Source organism: Camellia sinensis, chromosome 1, assembly GCF_055761805.1.
Source record: "Camellia sinensis isolate YWXY chromosome 1, ASM5576180v1, whole genome shotgun sequence".
NCBI lineage: Eukaryota > Viridiplantae > Streptophyta > Magnoliopsida > Ericales > Theaceae > Camellia > Camellia sinensis.
The window spans coordinates 171,532,798-171,557,389 of record NC_138961.1 but is presented as its reverse complement, the minus strand read 5'-3'; the positions used below and the strand labels follow the sequence as shown (position 1 = coordinate 171,557,389).

The window sequence follows — 24,592 nt, the reverse complement described above, 5'->3', positions numbered from 1 at the left end:
TTGCAAAAATGATGAAGCTTCTAATCATGTTTACTTTGTGTGGTTTAGATGATAATTCATGTTATAGTAAAGTTAGGTCAATATATTGCATTAATTTTACCTTGATTGGCATGTATAATGAGGTGGTGTTGCTGAATTTTAAGTTGAAATCGAACTGCCCCAAAACAGGGACACGACCGCTCGAGCGGAGGTCCGGGTGCTCGAGCGGAAAGGAAGGAAAAATTATATGTTCTGTTTTACGTGCTTGACCCTTAGTTATTTTTAGATTATTTTTTTTTTATGATCTTAAAATGGTTATAAATTCAATGGAAGTGTAACGAATCAAGACCTAATTTATCAAAGAAAGGAAGAACTAATGTGCAAGTTTGAATGTGTGCAGGACACACTCCGGGAGGAAGTAGCACGTCGTCCCAACACTGTGAGTAGTAATATGCTTTACATGTACCTAATGATTGTCATTAGCATCTTGTTCATACACGATATGTAATTACATTCTTGTTTTGACATGTGTATATAAAGAAATGGGGAAGATGAAGTGTTTTCATTCTTTAAGATTATGGGCCTTTGGCCATACGGTATAAGTAACTACGTTATGAAACAAAGTGCTACACGGGACTAAGTGCTACAACGTGAGTCACCGCTAGAACCCGTGTGAGACACCTCTTGAGTTCATACAAGAAGTTACAAGGGCTTAACGCCAATTTACAAGGGCTTAATGCCAAGTTACAAGGGCTTAACGCCACTTTACAAGGGCTCAATGCCAATTTACAAGGGCTTAATGCCAAATGATTCAAGGGCTCCATGCCAATTTATTCAAGGGCCTTGCGCCACTATGTTTACGGGCTTCGTGCCACCATGATTAAGAGTTTGTGCCACACTAGACAAGGGCTTTAAGCCAAAACATTATGTTCAAGCCAATATGTCCCAAGATAAGGTCTAAGACCATTATGAATAAGTACAGATTCAGCCTCGCTATATGAATGTTTCCTTAGTATACGAAAGTACATGTTTGAAACTTTGGATATCAGGTTGGAACTTTAATTAGAATTTTAAAATTTCAGAAATTGCATGGTCCGCTCGAGTGGGGGAATTCCCGCTCGAGCGTAAAAATTAACCTCTTAGTAGTTTTCAGACGTTTCGCTGTCTGCTCGAGCAGGGCAATTCCTGCTCGAGCGTAAAAATCGACCTCCCAGCATTTTTGTTAAATTGTACAGTCCGCTCGAGCGGCAAAATGGTCGCTCGAGTGGGGATCCATTTTCAGAATCATTTGGGAAGTTGTATTTAGTTCATATTTATATCCACATCTCTTTCCAAAGTGTTTTAGACATGATTTGTGGATCAATAAGTGTCGACAAGCTACGAATCTATATGTATTCTTTTACTATGACTCAAGTTAGGCATTACTTTAGTTATGTATTACTATTCACTGAGCTTGGCTCACCTTTTGATATGTCTGTTTCTGTAGGTAACCAACCAAGAGGTCAGCCCTGACCCAGGACGTCCATTCTTTTTGTCAACCTTTCTGAGTCCGGGCATTAGAGAGACTACTCATTTTTGTGAAGCTTTGCTAAGACGTTAACTTGTATTTTAACTACTCATTAAGGTTGATTGAACATGACTTAAATGTTTTTGTAATTGCCCTTCCTTAGGGCTGGGACTGTATACGTATGTATGTACCAGACGCTTAATGTATAATTTTGGCTTGTAACTGTTTGTTCTAATGTTCATGATGCATGTGATCCTGGCATATTAGAGGTAGCTCAATGGAGTTTGGTATATTATTTTAGTTCTAATGCTTCCGTTAAGGCCCCGTATACTATGTAAACTAGTGTATGTGTCTGTTTCCGTATAGGTCATGCCCAAACTTTTAGGGGCGGGTTAGGGGCGTGACAGCAAGTGTATGGCCATGAAACATGCACTGAAATGACATAACAAATGATGCCAAATCATTCATATAGGCCACGCAATGCATGCTAGTGGACTCGATACACAAAGCTAACAAGCTAGAATGCACCATAGCTATATAAAGCATAGCATGCATGACCAAAACAACACAAATCAGAGCTAGAGCATGCTAAAACATGGACAAAAGCTTCTTAGAGTTAAGCCAAAAGCATGCTAGAATGACATGTCAAAGCATGAGACACATTAGGCTAATTCATGGAATTGCACTACAAGTGCATGGAGCATGCAAGAGGTGACCAAACCAAACCCTAGAAGAGGTATGATATGGAAAAATACCACCAAAAATATGCTGAGATGGACTCAAATCGAGCTAGATTGACATGCTACTTCATAAAGTATACAAGACTAGTTTTTGACGATTACACTACAAGTGTACAAGGCATGAAAGGGGTGACCAAACCAAACCTAACCAAAATAGTGGTATGACATGCTGAAATAACCCCAAATACATGCTAAGAACAAGCCAACACAAGCTTAACAAACATGCTCACACACGAGGCATATGAAACAAGTATTCAAAATACAAGGAGAGGGGATGACCCTCTCCTATTTTGGACTCCAAAACCACCTTTCCACCACTGAAAATCCTCTGGATTTCAGTGGTAGAAAATTCATGCAAAGGCTATAACAAGAGCCTAGAGGGATGGCTCAAAACAAGACCTAACAAGGCCTAAGAGGGGGTAGATCACCCCCAACAGAAAAGTGACCTTAAACAAAGATCTTAAGCACCAAAATTCAAAATTTTTTGTAGCTAATAGTTAATCCTAAAATAGCATGCAAGTAGGGCTAAAAGCTTAAGAAAAAATGGGGGATTTTAAGGGTTAGAAACTCACCCTTGAAGACCACCTTTAAAGCTACAATTCCAGCAGGTTTTTCAAGCTCAAACCAACCCAAGAACACCAAAACCAGCTCCTAAGCACCTCAGCAATAAAAGGATGGTGTTTGAGTGTGTGTTTGTGTGCAAAAGTGAGACAAAATGACACTTTAAGGCACAAAACAAGAGCAAAAGAGAGATATAGATACAAGTGTTTATGTATATCTCAAACCACAAATTTCTGAACCTGGAGGAAGGAGGAGGAGCCTCCCTCTTATAGAGAGCAAAAGCACAAGCTTCTCAAGGAAGCTAAGCTTCAAGGCCACCCCTCCATACACATGTATGGACACTGCTGGAAATTAAGCTTTTAGCGGCGTTTAAAAAACGCCGCTATAAGTATCAAAAACGTCGCTAATTATTTCTGCGACGTTTAGTACCAAACGCCGACGACGCGGCCGTCGCTATAAGTTTATGGCGTTTGGAAAACGTCACTGTATTAGTATACGCGGCGTTTTTAAAAACGCCGCCAAATGTCCTACCCTAACAATACTGTCACGTCACCATGATTTTAGCGACGTTTTTAAAACGCCTTCATAGGCTTTTTTAATTTTAAAAATTCCAACCGTTATAGTGGCATTTTAAAAACGCCGTCTTATCTTTCTTTCTTTTTTCTTTTTTTTTTTTTGGTTTTGAAATTGTGCTAATTTTATGTAATTGAACTAAAAGAACATTAATAATAAAACTAAATAACACTAATATGAAATAATAACACTCCCATTCAAATAACAAATATAACATTAATTTTCCCACAAAATAACATATCCAAAAATTGAATTCACAATTCTCAATCAAAAAATTACTACCTTATATACAAAGCCACAAAATAACATTACCCTCCTCTCTCTCTCACCACTCCCCTATTTAATACAAAAAATAAGAAGTGAACCAAAACACCCACTGTCAGATCCAAGGAAAAAAAGAAAAAATAAGAGAAATAAAAAACCAAAAGATTTTAACACAAAATCCTGAAAAAATTGCTGGCCCTTTGGCAACTAATTCAGAAGTTGTGGTTGGATCCGATGACAATTTGGTAAACAACTTCTTCACTTGCTCAACAAGGTCCTCATGCTTCACAGCTCCAGAAGCAACAATTACCTAGAATATGACTTTTGGAGAGACAGAAGAAAAAATATCATTTTCTCAAATGTCGATCCTACTAATCAATTTACAAATCACTGGTCAGAATAGAGCACTATAGACCTAAATTTTAAATGAACCTCAAACAAACAAGAAGAAAGGAACATACAGTCTGCAGGTACATAATTGATAGTTTTTACCAAGAATGAATATCAACCTATGAAGTAAAATCATAGAATGGTTTATTTCATTCAAACAAGTGTCGAGAAGGAAAGATAAAATAAAATCAGTCAATCACTGTCACTAGCATTCAATATGAGCTATTGATGGCATTCAGTTAAAAGATTTTCTTTAGCAGCCACAATATTAATTCTTCAAATCTATAGAGAGGGCAAGGTGGTAGGTGAGACGTCTCTTTGTAAATTGCTCCACTGGTGTAGTATAAAATATGTGCTATTTTAGCAGACCATATTCTACATTGTCGGAGTGTTTTACGTTGTGTTGTGCTTCTTTAGTACTGCTACACCTAAATACTACATCAATGAAGTTGCTCTAATGTTCTTGTCATGCATCAACATGTCTTCTATGACCCTCAATCAAAGAAAAAAGGAAAAGTAACAGAAGGAACTCATGTAGTACCTTTAAGGCGTAACCACCCACGCAATTAATTTTTATCATGCCTACCAACATGACAATTCATAAGATGGCCAGTAAAACATTATGCCGAATTTTCATGACCCAATATTTGTTACCTTATTAATCATTTATTTATCTTGGTTGAGAAACTGTTAGAAGTTTGACAGTTAACGTGTAAAAGTACCAATTATATTTAACTAAAAAACATACTTGTAATAAAGCTGAAAAATAACAATATTATGAAAAATAACCAAGTACAGTAGAACCATAGCTAAATGCAATAATAAACTAAATGTGTCAGAATAATATAAATAAAGCAGCTAACATATACCAGGTCATTATTACACTTCTCCAGATCAAGAACCTTGATGGCAACTATCTCATGCAGAGGAATGCAGAGAGCCCGGTGAACAGTGGCGCTGACACCTTCTCCAACTTCTTCATATAATTTGTAATTTTCTGCATTGAAAGGAAATTTTTTCTCTGACACCTGTTCCATGGTTTCCTTTTATACCACAACATTAAGTCTTCAAATCCATTCATAAAACAAGCAAAGGAAATAAAGGTTCATAATGTTTTTCAAAGAAACAGAGAATTTGTCTATCACTACAACTAGAAGAAATTTTCTTAAGGAAAAGGCATGTGCAATGTGCACCAAGAAGCATGAGCATGAAACAGGAAAACTTGAGTGGAATTTAATTGAGATTACATCAACAAATTATTATACAACAAATCGTGCAAACAACGAAATTCTGAAATAAAAGGCCACTGGTTTCCATAAAGTTTTTCCATTTTCCATTGTAGGATTGAAATCATAGTCAAATTTCTACAATTGTGGTTTTGTTACCCCAATAAAAAATAAAAAACACTTGAGACTACAATAACACAAAGACACAAAATTCAAGCTGAATGAAAAGAAATGAACTACCTTTTGCTTGTTAATGGTGTAACTGTCTTAATTGGTTAGGGACATAATTTTGTGCCTTAATATTGATTGGATGTTTCAAGTTTCTATTATAACACTTCATGAATGAGTTAGATCTTGGGACAGGAACGAGAATCCCCCATTCATAAGTGCAATTGGGTGTTTTGACTTTCCATGACTGGAAAGCTAAAAAATACTCGTTTATAGAAATATAATTATCAGAACTACCTGATACTCGCAAAAGAAACATATGCTGATATGTATATTAACAAAAATCCATATTAATGAAACAACACCAAACCAATTAATTACAGTCATTATTAATACAAACTGTCCTTGAAACCAAACCTTCAAAGCATAATTGCAGTCAATCTATACTAGTTTCAAAAATTAATAAATAAAGAAAGAAAGAAAAGTCTATTACATAATTCTCTAAATTACCTTGAGGATACGCAGAACGCGTGAAACGTTTTGCTTAATCAACCGCTGCTTCAAATCTTTGCAATACATCAGTCCCACAGTTTCAACATATATTTCAACATCCTCACAATCATCAATTTCAAGACCAGGTAAACCAGGCGGCTGCTCTAACAATCTGTCTGCGAAAAAACTGCTATATTCTACAAGAACATTCTTGTGCACACTCAACCTCACTGCAAAGCCCTGCTTGCCAAGCAAAACTACCTTCAAATCACTAGTTCCCAGTTCACCAAACTCAATTGACACCTTCCTCGGAAAATTTTCAACCTTGGGCCGTGGCATTCTCTCATTAACTACAGGTGCATTAAGAACAGGTGTATCAGAGCCGGGATTTCTTTGTTCATCAGAAACAAGTCCTGGTCGGGACGGAATCAATGTTGGCTTTTTCTTGGTTAATGGGGTTTGTTTCTTCTGAAAAGACGTCTTGGGTATTGGTGGGGATGGTTTGGGATTGTTCAGAGGATTTTGGTTCTTGGGGGGCTTTTGAAACACAACAGGAGAAGGGCAGCACCAGAATCCTTCTGGGGTGACAGCAATTGGAACATTTTTTATCTTGGTTTGACCCTGCTCTAACCTTGGAAGTCTGATTTCAGCCATATCAACAAGAATTTAAAACACAATTTAGTCAAGATGCATTTGAGACAAAACAAGGATGTGGACGCCCAAAGATTACAGTAAGTACCTAAAATTTCCTAATTGCAACGAATCTATATTTCCTACAAATGGCAGAAGAAGGTAGAATTTGAAGAAGATGAAGGTCTGATAGTAGAAACTTAAAAATCTTCTTTCTTTCTTTCCAACCAAATTTAATTAATTTCACAGATGCACTCTGTACTTAGATAGAATACCTTCCTTAACTAGCTTGTCCATAATTTCTGAAAACTAGTTAAAAAATGAAATTTTCAATTTATTCTACAGCTTAAAATGTTCAACCGTGCAGGATTGGATGCCTTCTTTTACAAGTTTACAAGTCCCATAAAATGAGAAAAGTTTACTAGTTTGATATGGTCCGGGGGGAAAAAGAAAGAAAAAAAGAAAAAGAAAAAAAGAATAAGAAATAGCAAAAGGAAAAGGAAAAGAAAAAAGAATAAAAAGTTCCTCATGCGATAGAATTCATTTAAGACTATTATGTTGAGGTCGGGAAACCAAGTAACAAAGACAAGGAGATGTGACACAAGATTGCAATGCTGACATGGTGATAAAACTTGTAATGCCAAAAAACTGTATACCTTCCAATGTATCTTAGGGACTTTGGTGATGAACCATCCTTAGGGAACTTGTTATTTTCAACATACCTGAAATTAAATGAATATAAGAAATTTTATTAGCCTTTTAAAGGTAATAGAAAGATGACAATTGCCAAATTTAGCTACATTTACTTTGTGGTTGGTTCATCCCAATACTGGGCGTTTCCTTCATTTGTTGAATAGATCTTTCCTTTCTTTGGAACCTGTTCGTAGATGCAGTAATGAAGCATGATTAGAGAACTACATAGTACTAAAACAGAGTTCATGTGTTCAAATATGATAGCACACAATTTTTACCTTGATATCTGGGTGAGTTAATATAAACTCCCCAATAGATGGATCGAGCGTGAAGCCATTGACGCCATTTCCAGTGCTAAGGACTAGCTACAACACCATTGAACACCATTGCAAAATCAACAAGATGGAGCTTTTCTATCAAAAATAAATAGAAACCCAAGTTTTTCCACAAACAAAAATTCATGACAAAGTATCTAAAACACAGAGAAGGTAATGATAATTACCATGCAAGAGCTTCCACACATGCAATAACCTGCAGCCAACAAATTCTTTCCGGATTGCAATACATCGTCAAGAGTTGGATTCTCCTTATCCTTCACCATATAAATCCCAAAGATCTATATCCAATAAAAGAGATTTTAACAATTTCTAAATAAGTATCAATTCAACCAAAATGTGCTTAGTCAAAAAAAAAAAAAAAAAAAAAAAAACAATAAACAAAAATGGTACAAATAGAAGTTAAATAATAATAATAATAATAATAATATCAAGGCCAAAGCAATAGGGGCCATACAGTTCCAACTGAAACACCACAGTTGATGCTTGAGGAACCATCTAGTGGATCAAAAACAACACAATATCTACAATAATTGGAACAATTTGAAACAAGACATTAGAAAATTCTTTTTTTCTTTTTCTTTTTTTTTTCTTTTTCTTTTTTTTTTCTCAATATTACAAACTTTGTAGATACTTGGGATACAGAGTGCATCAGCAGAAACCTTCCTCGCTTTGATGGCTCCACAAAATAGCTTCTTCGTTCTTTTCAGACGCAAGAATGCACTATAAAGGAAGGGGTTGGAGGGGGGATAAAACCAATGTTATGAGATCAAAACAATCATCCAACTGAAAAAACATTTAATGGGTAAGTTTTCTTGGGGAAAAGTAGTATGTATGTCAAATTGAATTTGTAATTTTCAAGTAAGAAAAGGAGTACTAGTGTATTATTACCAATGAAAAACATTCAATTTTTTATGATTATGATGATAAGTTTCATTGTATAGAAGAGATTTCGTAAGCCCTAACTCAGGCCTTCTATTATCATCTGGCATAATGCATTCTTTTTTCTATTCTTGAAAGGGGAAAAAAAATTGAAACTGAAACGATATGGAATTTTTTTTTTACGAAAACTATTTCTAATCGTTGTCTTTGGAAAAGCTTTTAAAAAAACACTCCAGTAATAGGAAACGCTTTCATATTGTTTTTAAAAAATTGCAAAATTTGTTCACACAAAAGAAACAAAAAGAAAAAGATATTAATGTTTCTCAACTTTTATTGTTTTTATTCCCAAAAACACGAAGAAAAAAAAATGAAAATATTTTGAAAACAAGTCAATGCAATCAACTGGTTGAACTTTTTTTTCTCAATTGATCTGAATTTCACAGGACTGATTTCACCGAGAGAGAGAGCAGAGCAGAGCTCACCTCTCGGAATCGCTGAGATTAACTTCGATTTCGATTTTGAGAGAGAACTTCGAAATCGCTCTGATGAATAACCGATGTGAATCGTTGAGACTGATCTGAATCTCTGAATCACCGAGCTGAGTCTCTGCAATAATTAGGGTTTAGACAGCAGAGAGAGAGAGAGAGAGAGAGAGAGTGGAGCTCACCGATCTGAATAGCTGAGATGAACTTCGATTTCGATTTTGAGATATGAATCACCAATACCGATTTGAATAGCTGAGATCTGAATCGCGATCTGAATCGAAATCGAAGTGATATGAACTCAGATTTGAATCGAAATCGAAGCGATATGAACTTAGATCTGAATCGCAATATGAAATCGAAGTGATATGAACTTCGATTTCGAGATCTGAATCGCTGAGACAGATCTGAATCACTGATATGAACTTCGAAATCGCTCTGATGAATCACTTCGATTTCGAGAGAGAACTTCGATTTATGACGATTCCATTGATAAGCAACTGAATCTCTGCGATAATTTGATAAGCTGTGCTCAAAATCGAACTTCGAAATCGCAATCCTGAGATGAATCACCGAACTGAAGAAGAATCGAAGAAGAATCACTGAGTAAGAGACTGAAGAAGAATCGAGAGAGAGAACTCATCTTTTTTTTTCAATCAAACAGATTCAATCCTCTGAGAGAGAGAGAGCAAGAGAGACAGGAGAGACGTGGGTTTTCAAAACAAAGGTTTAGAGAGACAGAAGAGGGTGTGAAGAGTGACAGGATTTGGAGGCGTTTTTCAAAGGTCTTCTATGCACAAAACGGTACCGTTTTGATTATTAACAAATGCGACGTTTAGAAAACGCCACTAATTATTAGAAAAAGTGACATTTAATAAAACGTCGTTAATTAAACGCCACTAAATCTCTAATTTCCTGTAGTGGGAGGATGGTTCTAGTGCTCTCCAGCTGTGCCAGCTGGCCAAAAATATCTCCAAAAAGGTGGTAAAAAGCAGCCGATCACTTGAAGTGGTCGGCCAGCTACTTTAAGTGGTCGGCCGACCACTTTAAGTGGTCTCCCACAACAAAAATTGCTCGGCCAGAGGTAGGAGAAGTCTACACACTGAAAACAAGCAAGTGATGTGGTGGCCGACCAAAAAAGGTGGCCCAAAGACCAAGAAAGCCAGTTATTCGACCAGAAAACTGGTAGGCAGGAGGAAAAGTGGTCTCCAAGGGGAAAAACTGGTCTCCCACCCTTGTACCACCATCCAAACAAGGAAAACAAGGTTTGTACCCAAAACAAACCAAAACGGATGCAAGACGAAAGACCAGGAGGCAAAGCACGTGGCCAAAAGCCTCGAAAACTAGTCTACTAGCATCAAAAGTGGTATACGACCACAAAAGTGGTCTCCCGGACCACAGTGTTCCTCTAGGTAGAGGCAACAAGGCATGGTTCAAAAACCACATCAAACGGAGAACGTTAAGTGGTCCTGAGACAAGGCGCGCGGTCGAAGGCTCCAAAAATCAGAAACTAGTCTCCAAACGGGAAAAGTGGCCTACGACCACAAAAAGCGGTCTACGACCACAAAGAGATGGTCTACAAGATCTCTCCTTCCCTCTGGGAAGAGAAAACAAGATTCAGTCCACAAACTGAGCCAAAGCCCAAAGAGTTCAAAAGCCCGGAGGCAAGGCTCTCAGCCAAAAACTCTGAAACCTCAGAACGAGCACGACATGCACAATCAACAAGCGCTCAATTGATGACGTCTGAGTCTTAAGATCGGTCAAAGATGGGGTGTCTACAGTTGCCCCTCTTTGATAGAACTCGGAAGTCATAAGTGACAGGAGTGAATGTCAAAGCCCAGAGACGACCCATTTTTTATAAGGCTGAAAACTTAGACACACAGGCAAGATAACAAAGAGATGCACCCGCAGGCTGGGGCAAGATGCAAAAGATATGTACAAAGCCGAATATACCTTATGATCATGCAAAGAAAGTTGTAATGAAGCAAATATACATAATAACTGTAACAGTTTAAGCAAGCGAATAAAAATCAAACTACATTACATGCAGAAAGGATGTAAGAGAATTATACAATTCTCGCTACATCTCACGCGGAATACATACAATACCGTCTGGTCGCACTAGCCTCAAATGAACCGTACATACAATATCGTCTGGTTCGTTTGGTCGTGCCAGCTTTAAATCAACCGTACATACAATATCGTGCTTGCAAAAGAAAGAAACTTAACAGGTACAATATAGTTTGCAACACATATTCAACGCTATATCAAATGCGAACACATATGATGCCGATGAAAAAGTGCATAGGAATGCAAGTGAAACGTGCGTGACAACGCAAGCAAAGTGTGGGTGCATGACAATGCCAGTGAAACGTGCATAACAATGCAAGTAGTGTGCATAACAATGCAGGCGAAACGTGCGTGGCAACGCACGTGAAGAGTGCATGACAATGCAGATGGAAGGGGTGCATGACAATGCAACCTAAGTATGACGCATAACAGTGCGAAAAGGGGTGCATGACAATGCAACCTAAGTGTGACGCATAACAATGCGGAAAGGGGTGCATGACAATGTAACCTAAGTGTGACGCATAATAATGCGGTAAGGGGTGCATGACACTGCAACCTAGGTGTGACGCATAACAATGCGGAAAGGGGTGCATGACAATGCAACCTAGGTGTGACGCATAACAATGCGGAAGAAGGGTGCATGATAATGAAACGAGAAACGTACAATGAACTAATAAGTGCAGGTAAGGTGCGCAAGATAGCGCGATAAAATGCATGCACAATGCAAGTAAGGTGCACAAAACAGTGCGATGCGCAAAATAGTGCGATAAAATGCATGCACAATGCAAGTAAGGTGCACAAAACAGTGCGATGCGCAAAATAGTGCGATAAAATGCATGCACAATGCAAGTAAGGTGCACAAAACAGTGTGATGCGCAAAATAGCGCGATAAAATGCATGCACAATGCAAGTAAGGTGCCCAAAATAGTGCGATGAAACAGATAGTACAGTAGATGCAATGGGGGACATACTGTAACCATGCTGGAATCATGAGAGGAGAAAAAACAAACAATCAGGCGCGTACACAACGCAACCTGAGACAAACTCCAAACACGCTGAAATTGTGTAGGGAAAATGGACACTCAAACCACGCTAAAATCGTGAGAGGAGGTCCAAAAACAAACCGCCCAGGCGTGTACACAACGCAAACAGAGATAAAATCCAAACATGCTGAAATCGTGTGAGGAAAAGGACACTCAAACCACGCTAAAATCGTGAGAGGAGGACCGAAAACAAACCGCCCAGGCGTGTACACAATGCAACCTGAGATAAATTTCAAACACGCTGAAATCGTGTGAGGAAAAGGAAACTCAAACCACGTTGAAATCGTGAGAGGAGGTCCGAAAAAAAACCGCCTAGGCACATACACAACGCAACCTGAGATAAATTCCAAACACGCTAAAATCGTGTGAGGAAAGGACACTCAAACCACGCTGAAATCGTGAGAGGAGGTTCGAAAACAACCCGCCCAGGTGCGTACACAACGCAACTTGAGATAAATTCCAAATACACTGAAATCGTGTGAGGAAATGGACACTCAAACCACGCTGAAAACGTGAGAGGAGGTCCAAAAACAACCCGCCCAGGCACGTACACAATGTAACCTGAGATAAATTCCAAACACGATGAAATCGTGTGAGAAAAATGAACACTCAAACCATGTTAAAATCGTGAGAGGAGGTCCGAAACAACCCGCCCAAGTGCGTACACGACACAACTTGAGATAAATTCCATATGCACTGAAATCGTGTGAGGAAAGGGAGAGAGGGAGAAACATAGGGACATATCCTAGTGTTTTGGAATGGCTCAAGCATTGGAACATTTTCCAAATGCTCTTAACCGAAAAGGGAGAAACATAGGGACGTATCCTAGTGTTTCGGAAAGAAGGAGAAACATAAGGGCATATCCTCGTGTTTCTGAAAAAAAGGGAAACATAGGGACATATCCCCGTGTTTTGGAAAGAAGGAGAAACATAGGGACAAATCCCTGTGTTTTGAAAAGAAGGAGAAACATAGGGACATATCCCCGTGTTTCAAAAAGAAGGAGAAACATAGGGACATATCCCCGTGTTTCTAAAAAAAAGAGAAACACAGGGACATATCCCTGTGTTTCAGAGAAAAGGACAAACATAGGGACATATCCCCTTGTTTCGGAAAGAAGGAGAAACATAGCAATGCAACAAGTGGTGAGGTACTCCTCTCAGCGTATCACACGTGAGAGAGGAAAGGGAGAACCTCTTAGCGCATCACACGCGAGAGAGGAAAGGTAAACCTCTCAGCGTATCATACGTGAGAGAGGAAAGGTACAACCCCTCAGCGTATCACACGCGAGAGAGGAAAGGTGAATCTCTCAGTGTATCATACGCGGGAGAGAAAAGGTCAAACCTCTCAGAGTATCAGACGCGAGAGAGGAAAGGTAAAACCTCTCAGCGTATCAGATGCGATCAGACACGAGAGAGGAAAGGTATCCAAACGCGCGCCAAATGCAAGAGGGGAAAGGTATCCAAATGCGCGCCAAACGCGAGAGGAGAAGGGTTTCCAAGCGCACGCCAAACGCGAGAGGTGAAAGGTATCAGTCAAACTGAACTGGAACCTCTCTGAATGAACAGTACATACAATTCCGCTCACGAAAGAAACTTTATAGGTAGAATGCAATACAATGCAAGATGTTTAAGGAATGCAATGAACAAACAAAGCGACGCTTTAGAAAGCACCTCATGAGGTGAGTGGCAGTGAACCGCTCTACTCCGACTGGGACCATCCCTTTGTGTTCTTCGAACTCTTACCTTCAACTTGCAGTACAAAGGTCCTGAAATGCTGACAAGGAGTAACATCTGCTGGAGAAACCACGGATGCCATTTTCCTTCCTGATCACATTCACAACTTTCCCTATTCTTTAATGGGATGACAAACTAGGTTGGTTTAGTATCCAGAATTGAGATGCATACTCGCTACCTCAACCTATGGGGCTTCCATACAAATTTCAAGCCGGGATAGGTATTTAAACCAGACTTTAGTCTCGAAAATTCCAAACCTTTGTGTTCTAGGCAACAGCCTTTTGAACTCTAGTTTCCACCATCGCAATTGATCTCCTAGGAACACATTGCAAACACAGCCAAGATGCCTCTGATAGGGATTGATACTTAGGGAGAGCACTTCTGATCGCAATTCTGGCATGAAAATAATCAACACAACATTCTGTTCACTTTGAACACACAGTTCGTATGGCACACTGCTCATTCTGAACACACAACTCATAACACAGTATTCTAGTTATTTTGAACACACAACTCATAGAGCACACTGCTCATTCTGAACACACAGCTCAAAACACAGTATTCTTGATTTATTTGGCACATGGCTCATGTAGCACACTGCTCACTCTGAACATACAGCTCATTCTGATCATACTGGATGTAGTAACAGAACTTGCAAAGGTTGTAACAAACTCAAATGCTTCAAATTTTTCCTCTTTTCTTTTGCTTTGCAGCCCGGAACCCAAATAGCTTCAAATAGGTCCTGGTTTGATTGTTCTCACATGACTTGGGTTGAACCCTGCAGTTTAGTGAGAGAACAAATCTCGTTTTGAGCACAAAATAATTTGAAATAGAGAAATGAGTTCTCGACCGGGTATTGAGCCTACGACTGAACATAGCACACCAGGCCTCAACAAAGGAAAACAAAAGGTAAACAACCTAAACACATCGAGAAACACTCGAAACGACACAAAACAAGAATCGAGACAAACAAAACAACAGACACGACACACAGATGTGTTGCAAAGGCAAGAGACCTCTTGGCTTGCGAGGAGCCAGTTTCTCCAGGTATTGCTTCCCACCCTTTCTTATTTATGATTCTCACATCACTCTGGCACTCAATCTCTTCTTTTCTGAAAAAGCCCTTTTCTCACTTTTCTCTCAGCGCACATCTCTCTATTCTTTAATCTCCCTTCTTTTTTATCCCTCCCCCTGGGTGGTGACGGGTAAATAGGAAGTCGTGAGGTCATACCCAGCATATTCAGCTCGCGGCTATTTCTTCCAGCGACGTCTAGTTGATGCCTCGAATGAGGGAGTGGAATATCTTGACCTATTCCAGTTCGTGCTCCGCACTTAGCTTGGTACCTCTCTGCTTGGAGGATGAGAGAGCTTTCAGCCCTTTGTTGTTAGCTTCAGTTATGCCCTTTTCTGGTAGGTGGAGTGCATTTCCTGGAAAGTATGGTGCCCTCTCTGGCAAGTACATTGACAACGGGGAAAAGACAGGAAGGCCGACTCAACTGTGCCCCTAGATTATCATTTTGACCATTTTTTGTTTTGGACTTCTGCTAAAACAATTTTAATCAATATAAGAGTTAGATTAACATACTTGTTCAACTTTTTGATTCAAAATCATGCAAGTGAGGTTATGAGCACTGAAAATTTTCCTTTTAAGGTCCAAGAAATGGTCCAGTTTTGGAAAAATGGAATAATTTTCGAGAGAATTAATTAACCTCAGTAAAAATTCTCAAAACTATTTTTACAAAAGGCCACTGCTCTACCAAAACAAAATCCACTCTTGAGATGCGCAACCTCAGATCCAAAATAATGGAAAATTGCCCCTTGTCTAAATGGCACTGCACGGCTACGGAAAATTGCCCCTTGTTTGGATAGCATCGCAGCACATTGTACGACAACAGAAAGTTGCCCCTTGTTTAAATGGCACCACAGCGCACTGTAATCAGTCTTCAAAGTGACGACCACAACCGAACTCTCGGATATAGAGAAGACAAAGATGATCAGCACCATTCCATGGACACAATCGATTTGGAAGTGTTTATGACTGGACTTTAGAATGAAGTTGCCTACGTATCCCAAACATGGGAATCAAGCCTTACGTAGTTCGGGGTTAAGGCACACTCAGGTATTTAACCTCTCCTTTTGCACTCTAACTTTTGCCAAGGCCACCCTTCCGGGTTTTCAACCTTGCAAGATATGTTTTTATTTTCTTTTGATTTCTTTTCATCTTTTTTCATTCTTTTTTTTTCATTCATTTTTTTTTTCATTTTCCAATCTTTTCTTTTCTTTTTCTTGCTCTAACTTTTGCCTGGGTTGCCCTTCCGGGTTCTCAGCCCAGCAAACCTCTCAAGGGTAAAAGTGTAGCTTTGCCCATGTCAAATGGTTTTAGGATCTTGAAGCATCTGAATCCAAGAGAATGGCTGCTGTTCGCTGATGGTGCAGAAGTCCATTCAATGGGGGCTAAATTTTCCCCTAGTGTTGTGGATAGGAACTTAGTTGTCCTTCAGTAATACTTTCTTCTTTTTTCCCTTCTAGGATTTGGCATTCTTGCCGATCTTCATTAACTTGAGAAGTGTCCCAATTTTTGACTCTCTGAGCACATAGGACATTTTTGCCCCTTGTTTGAGGGGGGGCTTCTAATCTGGCTTCGCAAGCTTCCTTTTGATCATATCTGACCTTCTTGCCCCTAATTCGATGACTGCTTCAAATCTGGCCACACAGGCCTCACATTGTGGTTGACCATTGAACATTCTAAATCCAAGTTCAAGGTTTGAAAATAAAGGGGTTGAGTCTCGAGGCTGAGAGCGATCCTAAGCTGTACAATCTCAAGAGTGATTCCACACAGGTCTTCACAGGACGGCGTAAAACATTTCTTTTGAAATCTTTTAAGAAAGCGACTAATCGCTCATGCAGAAGACAATGTAGAACCAATCTAGATCAAGCTAGGATCCTTCTCAGTACTCATATTAACTAGCATGATCTCATTCATTAAGGCCTTAGCATGCCTCTCTTTCTCTCACTTGATCAAATTTTGCAAAACCCGAGGAATTCCTTCCTCTTCGTTTTCACCACAGTGTTCAAAAAAAGTTTTGAAAAACTTAGGTCAATGCAATGATTTCAAAGCACAGAAGAAGTAGGTGAAAAATGCACTGCCGTTTCATTCAAACTTGCTGGCACAACATGTTCAAAACAGCAAGAAACACAAAAGCATGAAAAACGACTGTTTTATTCAGATCTTCTGGTGTAACTGGCTCCACGGTAGAAACAGACTCAAAAGAAAGCGAAAAGACAAACACAAAACAAAATAGTGATATCCAAGATAACACCCCCGGAATCACTCGACTCCTATACAACAGGACTGACTCGATACAACAAGACAGACCCTAAGCAACATAACAAAACTGACTCAATACCCAAGCCAGAACGCAAAACAAACAGCATTCACAAATGCTCAAACATTGCGTGCCATACACTATATCTAGAGTAAACTAAACACTGTCCGCAAGTGGTTCATGTCCAGATCACATCACATTATCCCCCAAGTTCACTGATCCAGTGATGATAGACTTTGATGAGCTTGGTGGGATGATGACCTCATCGTCAATCAAATCCTGTACTTCGTGGCGAAGACGAAAGTAATTGTCGGTGCTATGGCCGATTTGTTGATGGTATGCACAGTATTGGGTACCATCATGCTTAGCTGGAAGGGGATTCGGGAGAGGCCGAGGCTCAAGAGGCTTGAGATGACCTTTTTAAACAAGGATTTGAAGAGCCTTGGACAAAGGCATATAGAGAGCATGGAAGACCCTGCGACCTTGAGGGAGATAGTTCAAAGTTTTGGGGTTTGGATTGGATGCTTTAGCAAAGGGCTCGGCAGGTGCAGGCTTGGTTTGTTGATCTTTCCCGAGTGTGGGTTTAGAGTTAAAAGGATCGTTTCTGGTACGACGGTCTTTCTCCCGATTTTCTCTTTGGCTCGAACTACTCTCATTCTGAGTGATGAAAGTGTCGTCCACAATCTGTGCAATAACTGAAAATACTTGCTGTTTGTTCAGTCCTTCAGTTTTCAAAGCTTCCACAGCCCACGGAAGGTGTTCATAGGGATCACTGCATGTCCCTAACTTGTCCTTTCCACTCGCCTCAGCTTAGTCAAAGGTTTGGGTCGCTACATCAGAGCGGAGCCCTGTTGTTGTTAACATGTCATTGCCCAAACTTGAAGTGGCTTCAAGTTGGCCGATTTCAATCACAATTCGTCCCAGGAGTAGGGAGTCCTCTGGCGTGAAATTTCCGGCATGTTATGTGGTCAACGGCGGGGTCGATAGTCCAAAGGCTAGATCAGCCACAGTTCTCTGAAGATCGCCAATCATTCCTATCAGCTCAAAAGTAGTGGGCTCACGGTTTGAAATGATTAGGGTTCCGAGAATGGATGTGTGGTAGGTGCCCCAGATGGGTGTTGCATTTCGGCATTGGTCTCACCCTGCATGGTGATTCCCTGGTTTAATGCTGCTGTCATGACTACAATTTCTTCTGAACTCTGCGTCATCATGAGTCTGCTGAACTGAACTGAGGTGATATGACTGGTGACTAACGGATCAGATGAACTGGTAAGCCTTGACTAGCCTTTCTCTACCCTGCCTCAGCGAAGGAAAACACTGGCTGCTCTGAACTGAATTTCTGACCCGACATAGTCTTTCAGTAAAAGTCCAATGTACCCGGGGGATATTTGAAGCCTTCTGAAGCTATAGTTCCACGGCTACCCTGCAAAAGAAGAAAACAGACAGTATCTCAGCCTGATTTCACCAGAACAGATACAAGCAAAGCTGAATGAATGCACTATCTACTGAGTTTTACTCAAAATTTGGCCTGTAACCTGATACCCTTAGGTAAAACTGATTCCCAAATACTGATGCCCTCAGGACTGAAACCCAGACTTGCAAACTAATACTTGCATTCCTGTAGGGGCACACTCTAAAAGCCTATAGCAAATGAGAGCCAAAACACCCCTATGTTGGGGTAGGGTTTCCCTGTCTTATTTTGTCAAGAGCTAGGGTTTCACTACGCATGCAGCGATTTCAAACAACCTACAATTGGGTAAGTAACATGTCCTAGTTTAGAATAGTCACTATGGATTCCAATATGCACTAGGTCGAATGGTCAAAAAGGGTGCCCCGGTGAAAACCGAGGTTTGTGTTCCCATCGTGGCAGAGCCTGTAACCGGTAAACCTTATGGCATCCAGCCTCAGGCAAACCGTTCAGGAATAGTAGACGGCGAACACGGTGTCTTAGGCGCACCAATGCAAATGCAATGCAAAGAGACGCATAAGTGTAGTCAAAACAAGATATCATGAGTTCGAGTCAAGTTCTCTAATTTCCCCAGCAGAGTCGCCAGAAACTATAGACGCGCCCCCTGGAACTCTTTGATATCCGCGCTGTGAGGTGTAGCTCATGCAATGAGCACCCCTGCTCGCCCGATCAAAGATCGGCCTGCACTAAGCATGATATTTTGTTTTTGAAAACACATGTGCTCTTATTCCGGTTAATTAGCTAATCTTACTACGTGATGCGCACAGTATACAAGTATAGACTAGATCGCCTAATTTGGAACAAAACATTGCATATTTGTTTCTTTGAAAATGGTTTAAAGTTTGTTACTCGCAAGTAGGCTAAATCACAGATTTCAATGAATTGTTCCAATTCAAGGAATCCCACCTTCACCCACAGGCATTCAGGCAGTTATAGCAAATAAGCAATTAGCCTCACAGCAAGCATGCTTTCATGGTAGTTAATAACACACATGCAGTATGCTAAAGCATAAACACTCACAGTGTACTCTGAGCCAAAACAGAGAACTAGTTAGAAATCATGCATGATCCCAGTTCATGTTAAGATGGCTAATGCAACACATGCGAAAATGTAATTAAGATAGGCTCGGCTACCTAGAACGTCATGTGAAATGCAACTTGATAACCTGCTGTTGAACACGCATTCAAGTAAATGTATTAAAAATACAATGCAATTAGTATGGTGCGCCGAGCCCGGTGCGTGCAAGACAGATGAATGGATGCACGCATGCGAGCATAAGATATGCTAAACAAAATATGCCCTAAAACTAACCATCGTAAGCGGTTAAGTAAAAGGGAGAAAGAAATGGGGGTTGGAAGACATGTATCACACACACGCACGCTTATTACAACATTGCACCCTCTCGACGGAGGGACCGAATAAGAAGCTAACTAGCAAATCTAAGCTAATTAAACTAATTATTACAAAACAAACTAATTAATTAATCCTAGTTAACTAATTATTACAAAACAAATTGAAATAGCTAAACGCATTAACTATTAAAGTATAAAATGAATGCTTAATCTAGCTAAGTAAAGAAGCTAAATAAAGCAGTAAAACAGGAGGTTCTCAGAGGGAGAAGACTGGATGCATGCTCGGTCGCCGCGTTCGGAAATCCGTTGCGATGCCCCAATTTGCCTCTGTTTGCAATTGTCCTCAAAACCTTGCACCAAGCTCCAGAAAGCTTCCAACTCACCTTGGAGACCTGTGGGAGGTTGGCCGACCACCTAGGGATGTCACAAGCCACTGGCTGACCACTTTCTATGCTGAAAACCAGAAAAAGTGGTTGACCAGCTAGTTATTCTGGATGGTCGACCAGTTGTTGCTGCATTTCTCCAGTTTGCTGCAACAGAGAGTAAGAAAGGGGCATGGCAATGCATTTGCAAGATATATGTGCACAACCACCCTGCCTATCATTTCATGAGCTCAAGGGGGTGTGGTTTTCGACCCTTGAGCCACCAATCGCGCATTTAGATGCATGATGGCCGAGAAGTCAAATTGCACAATTCAATATAAAATGAATGCACAAATAAACACATAAAGCCTAAAACTCTATCATGCTTGGTCAAGAGCGTCGGCGACCGAGAATTGAGACACGTTTCATCACTTCAAGTATGAAACGTCCCTCGTTTCTAATGATCAGATTAACACTTAATCCAAACAACAATGCAACAACATGGCATACACAACACAAACAACAACATGGCATACACAACACAAACAACATGGCATGCACAATGCGATGTGGCATGATCAACTTAACAAAGCTAATGACATGCGAACAATGCTAATGCATGCATGCACAATGCAATGCTACAAGGGAAACTTAGCAATGTTAGGAACATGCATACACAATACAAAGAAACAACTTGGCATACACAATGCAAATAACCACGTGGTATGCACAATGTAATGTAAGATGGCATACTTAATGCAATGAACAATAAGCATGCGAACAACATGTAAATAAACATGCTAAATGGACTTAAACCAAAAGGGGCTAGACCTCAGTCATGCCCAAATCAGTGGCCAATGGTGATAAAATTAAGGCACATGAAGCATATACAAGCATGCACATGCAATGGCCCATCAAAGAGGCCTAAGAGCACAACTCTCAAAAGTTCTCAAAGAGTGACAAACATGGGAGTGTAACAACACCAGGTGCACTGAAATAAGGTAAGAAATGATGCCAAATCATTCAAACAACACAAGCAAAGCATGCAATGGTCCTAAAGCATGAAAGCTAATAAGGAGGACTACAAAGGTGGCATGCAATACATGGCACGAATACATGAGCCAAACATGGACAGAGTTGAAATAGGTCAAAACAAAGACGTAAACATGCTGAGGTAGGAGCTCAAAGACCTAGGCATGCAAGCATACAAGCTAAGCCATAAAAGAGGCAACAATGCACAACACTCAAAGGCACTTAAAGAGTGAATAAAATGGGAACATGGCAATATGATAAGCTCTGAAATGTCATGACAAATGATTCCAAATCAAGTACATGATACAAATGAAGCATGTTATGAAGCCCAAAGCTTGAAGCTAGCAAGAGCACTTGTACTATAACTATGCGAAACATGAAGCATATGGAAAAGGCAACCCAAAATAGTCCTAGAACATGTCAAAATGATACTAAAACATGCATGGAAGGAAGCCAAAACAAGCTAGCATGAAGGGCATAAGGCATGATGCATACAAGGCAAATAAGGTAGATTACACTACACCTATTAAGACCAAGCATGTGATGACTTAACCAACAAAAATTAGAGTTATATCATGGAAAGATAACCCCAAAAACACATTGAAATGATGGCTCGCAAGCTAAGGCATGAAGGCATACGCAATGATTCATGTTAAGGCATAAAGGGGCAAACCCTCCAACGCATTGAATAAGTGAAAGATGCAAGTGCATGGCCATGAAACATGCATTGAAATAACATAACAAAAGATGCCAAATCATTCAAATAGGCCAAGCGATGCATGCTAGTGGATTCGATACACAAAGCTAACAAGCTAGAATGCACTATAGCTATACAAAGCATGGCATGCATGACCAAAACAACACAAATCAGAGCTGCATGCTAAAACATGGACAAAAGCTTCTTAGAGTTAAGCCAAAAGCATGCTAGAATGACATGTCAAAGCATGAGACACATTAGGCTAATTCATGGAATTGCACTACAAGTGCATAGAGCATGCAAGGGGTGACCAAACCAAACCCTAACAGAGGTATGATATGACAAAATACCACCAAAAACATGCTGAGATGGACTCAAATCGAGCTAGAATGACATGCTACTTTATGAAGCATACAAGACTAGTTTTTGACGATTACACTACAAGTGTACAAGGCATGAAAGGGGTGACCAAACCAAACCAAAATAGTGGTATGATATGCTGAAATAACCCCAAATACATGCTCAGAACAAGCCAACACAAGCTTAACAAACATGCTCACATAGGAGGCATATGAAACAAGTATTCAAAATACAAGGAGAGGGGACCCTCTCCTATTTAGGACTCTAAAACCACCTTTCCACCACTGAAAATCCTCTAGATTTCAGTGGTAGAAAGGTCATGCAAAGGCTACAACAAGAGCCTAGAGGGATAGCTCAAAACAAGGCCTAACAAGGCCTAAGAGGGGGTAGATCACCCCCAACAGAAAAGTGACCTTAAACAAAGATCTTAAGCACCAAAATTCAAAAAAATTTGTAGTTAAGAGTTAATCTTGAAACAGCATGCAAGTAGGGCTAAAAGCTTAAGCAAAAATGGGGGATTTTAAGGGTTAGAAACTCACCCTTGGAGACCACCTTTAAAGCTGCAACTCCAGTCAGTTTTTCAAGCTCAAACCAACCCAAGAACACCAAAACTAGCTCCTAAGCACCTCAGCAACAAAAGGATAGTGTTTGAGTGTGTGTTTGTGTGCAAATGTGAGACAAAATGACACTTTAAGGCACAAAACAAGAGCAAAAGAGAGATATAGATACAAGTGTGTATGTATATCTCAAACCACAAATTTCTGAACCTAGAGGAGGGAGGAGGAGCCTCCTTCTTATAGAGAGCAAAAGCACAAGCTTCTTAAGGAAGCTAAGCTTCAAGGACGTGTATAGAGGATGGTTCTAGTGCTCTCTAGCTGTGCCAGCTGGCCAAAAATATCTCCGAAAATGTGACAAAAAGAAGCCGACCACTAATGCATGGGAATTATTGCTTGTCCTACCTCTTGAAGATTGAGTTTGAGTGTGGCCCTCTATTTGATAATAACAACGATTATTCTAATGATTCTGAGAGCCTGAGCCTTAAAACCTACCTCTATCCCTACCTCTTCAAGAACCTCTTCCTCTGTAAGAACCTTTGTAACCACCTCTATTTAAATAATGACCTCTGTTTGCAGTATAAGCAAATGGAACTTCTGAGGCTTGTATGTCCTTGAGGGAAGCTTCAACATGTATAGACTCATAACATATCAAAGAACATAGATTTTCCATGGAGATAGGATCTAATCTAGCACGAATGGTGGTTTTCAATGCATTATACTCATCTAGTAAACCATTGAGAATTAACAAAACTAAATCCTCATCATCCACCTGTGATGAAGTCAAAGCTAACTGATATGATATGACCTTGAATTGATTTAGATAATCTTCCATGGTTAATCCCTTTTTAACAATTCGATTAAGCTTGTTTTTCAACCGATGTATGTGAGATCTGGATAGTGAAGTGAATCTTTTGGCAAGAACACTCCAAACCTCATGACTTGTTTGACAGTGTATCACATTTGTGAAAATGGATGGAGACAAAGTTGTAGTTATACAGCTCAAGAGATGAGCATCAATGGCAATCCATTGAGTGTAATTAGGATTTAGAACTTCATGATTATTGGAATCTAACACAACTAATGGAGGACATACCTCTGATCCATCAACATATCCAAGAAGTTTATTCGCTCACAATATGTTCTACAACTGACTTCTCCATTTGATATAATTTGTTGAATCATGCTTGGTAGAAACAAAAGATTTGATATAAACATTGTAAGATTTGAAGACAATATTGTAGATGAAGAAGAGCTTGTTGTTGTGGCTGGGTTTAGAGATACCATTGAAGCACTCTCTGAAGATCGATGCTCGCGAGAGCCTATGGCTCTGATACCATAAAGTTATTTTGAATATATGATTTGTATTGAATGAATGAATGATTACATGGATTAATATCTTTATATGTGAAGTTGATACAAATCTACTCACCTAACCACAACTAACTACTTGACTTAACTATGGTCAAATTCTAACAAACTAACTGTTTACAACTTTGTAACCTCTCTGAATTACCCCATGTGTATGCAATTGTGATTGTGGCTAAGACTGTAGCCTTGGCTCTATGTTGAAGCTTGGATTGTGGCTGCAACTCTTGTGGCTTTGGCAGTGGCCTTACTTGTGGCTGCAGTTACAGCTCTTGTGGCCTTAACAGTGGCCTTGGTTATTGTTG

At 39.8% G+C, this 24,592-nt stretch overlaps 1 protein-coding gene across 1 annotated transcript; it reads right to left on the bottom strand.

Annotated features, from left to right (window-relative positions):
- Window positions 1-3,560: 3,560 nt before the first annotated feature.
- On the bottom strand, window positions 3,561-23,754 carry LOC114316097 (uncharacterized). The gene is made up of 11 exons (XM_082917321.1): window positions 23,439-23,754; window positions 9,108-9,536; window positions 8,923-9,046; window positions 8,016-8,082; window positions 7,726-7,839; window positions 7,502-7,588; window positions 7,337-7,407; window positions 7,187-7,252; window positions 5,919-6,540; window positions 4,884-5,057; window positions 3,561-3,945 (listed from the first exon to the last, which is right to left on the bottom strand). Exons 1-11 carry the CDS (start codon window positions 23,752-23,754, stop codon window positions 3,931-3,933), a joined length of 2,085 nt encoding a protein of 694 aa, XP_082773447.1. The 3' UTR covers window positions 3,561-3,930.
- Window positions 23,755-24,592: the final 838 nt, after the last annotated feature.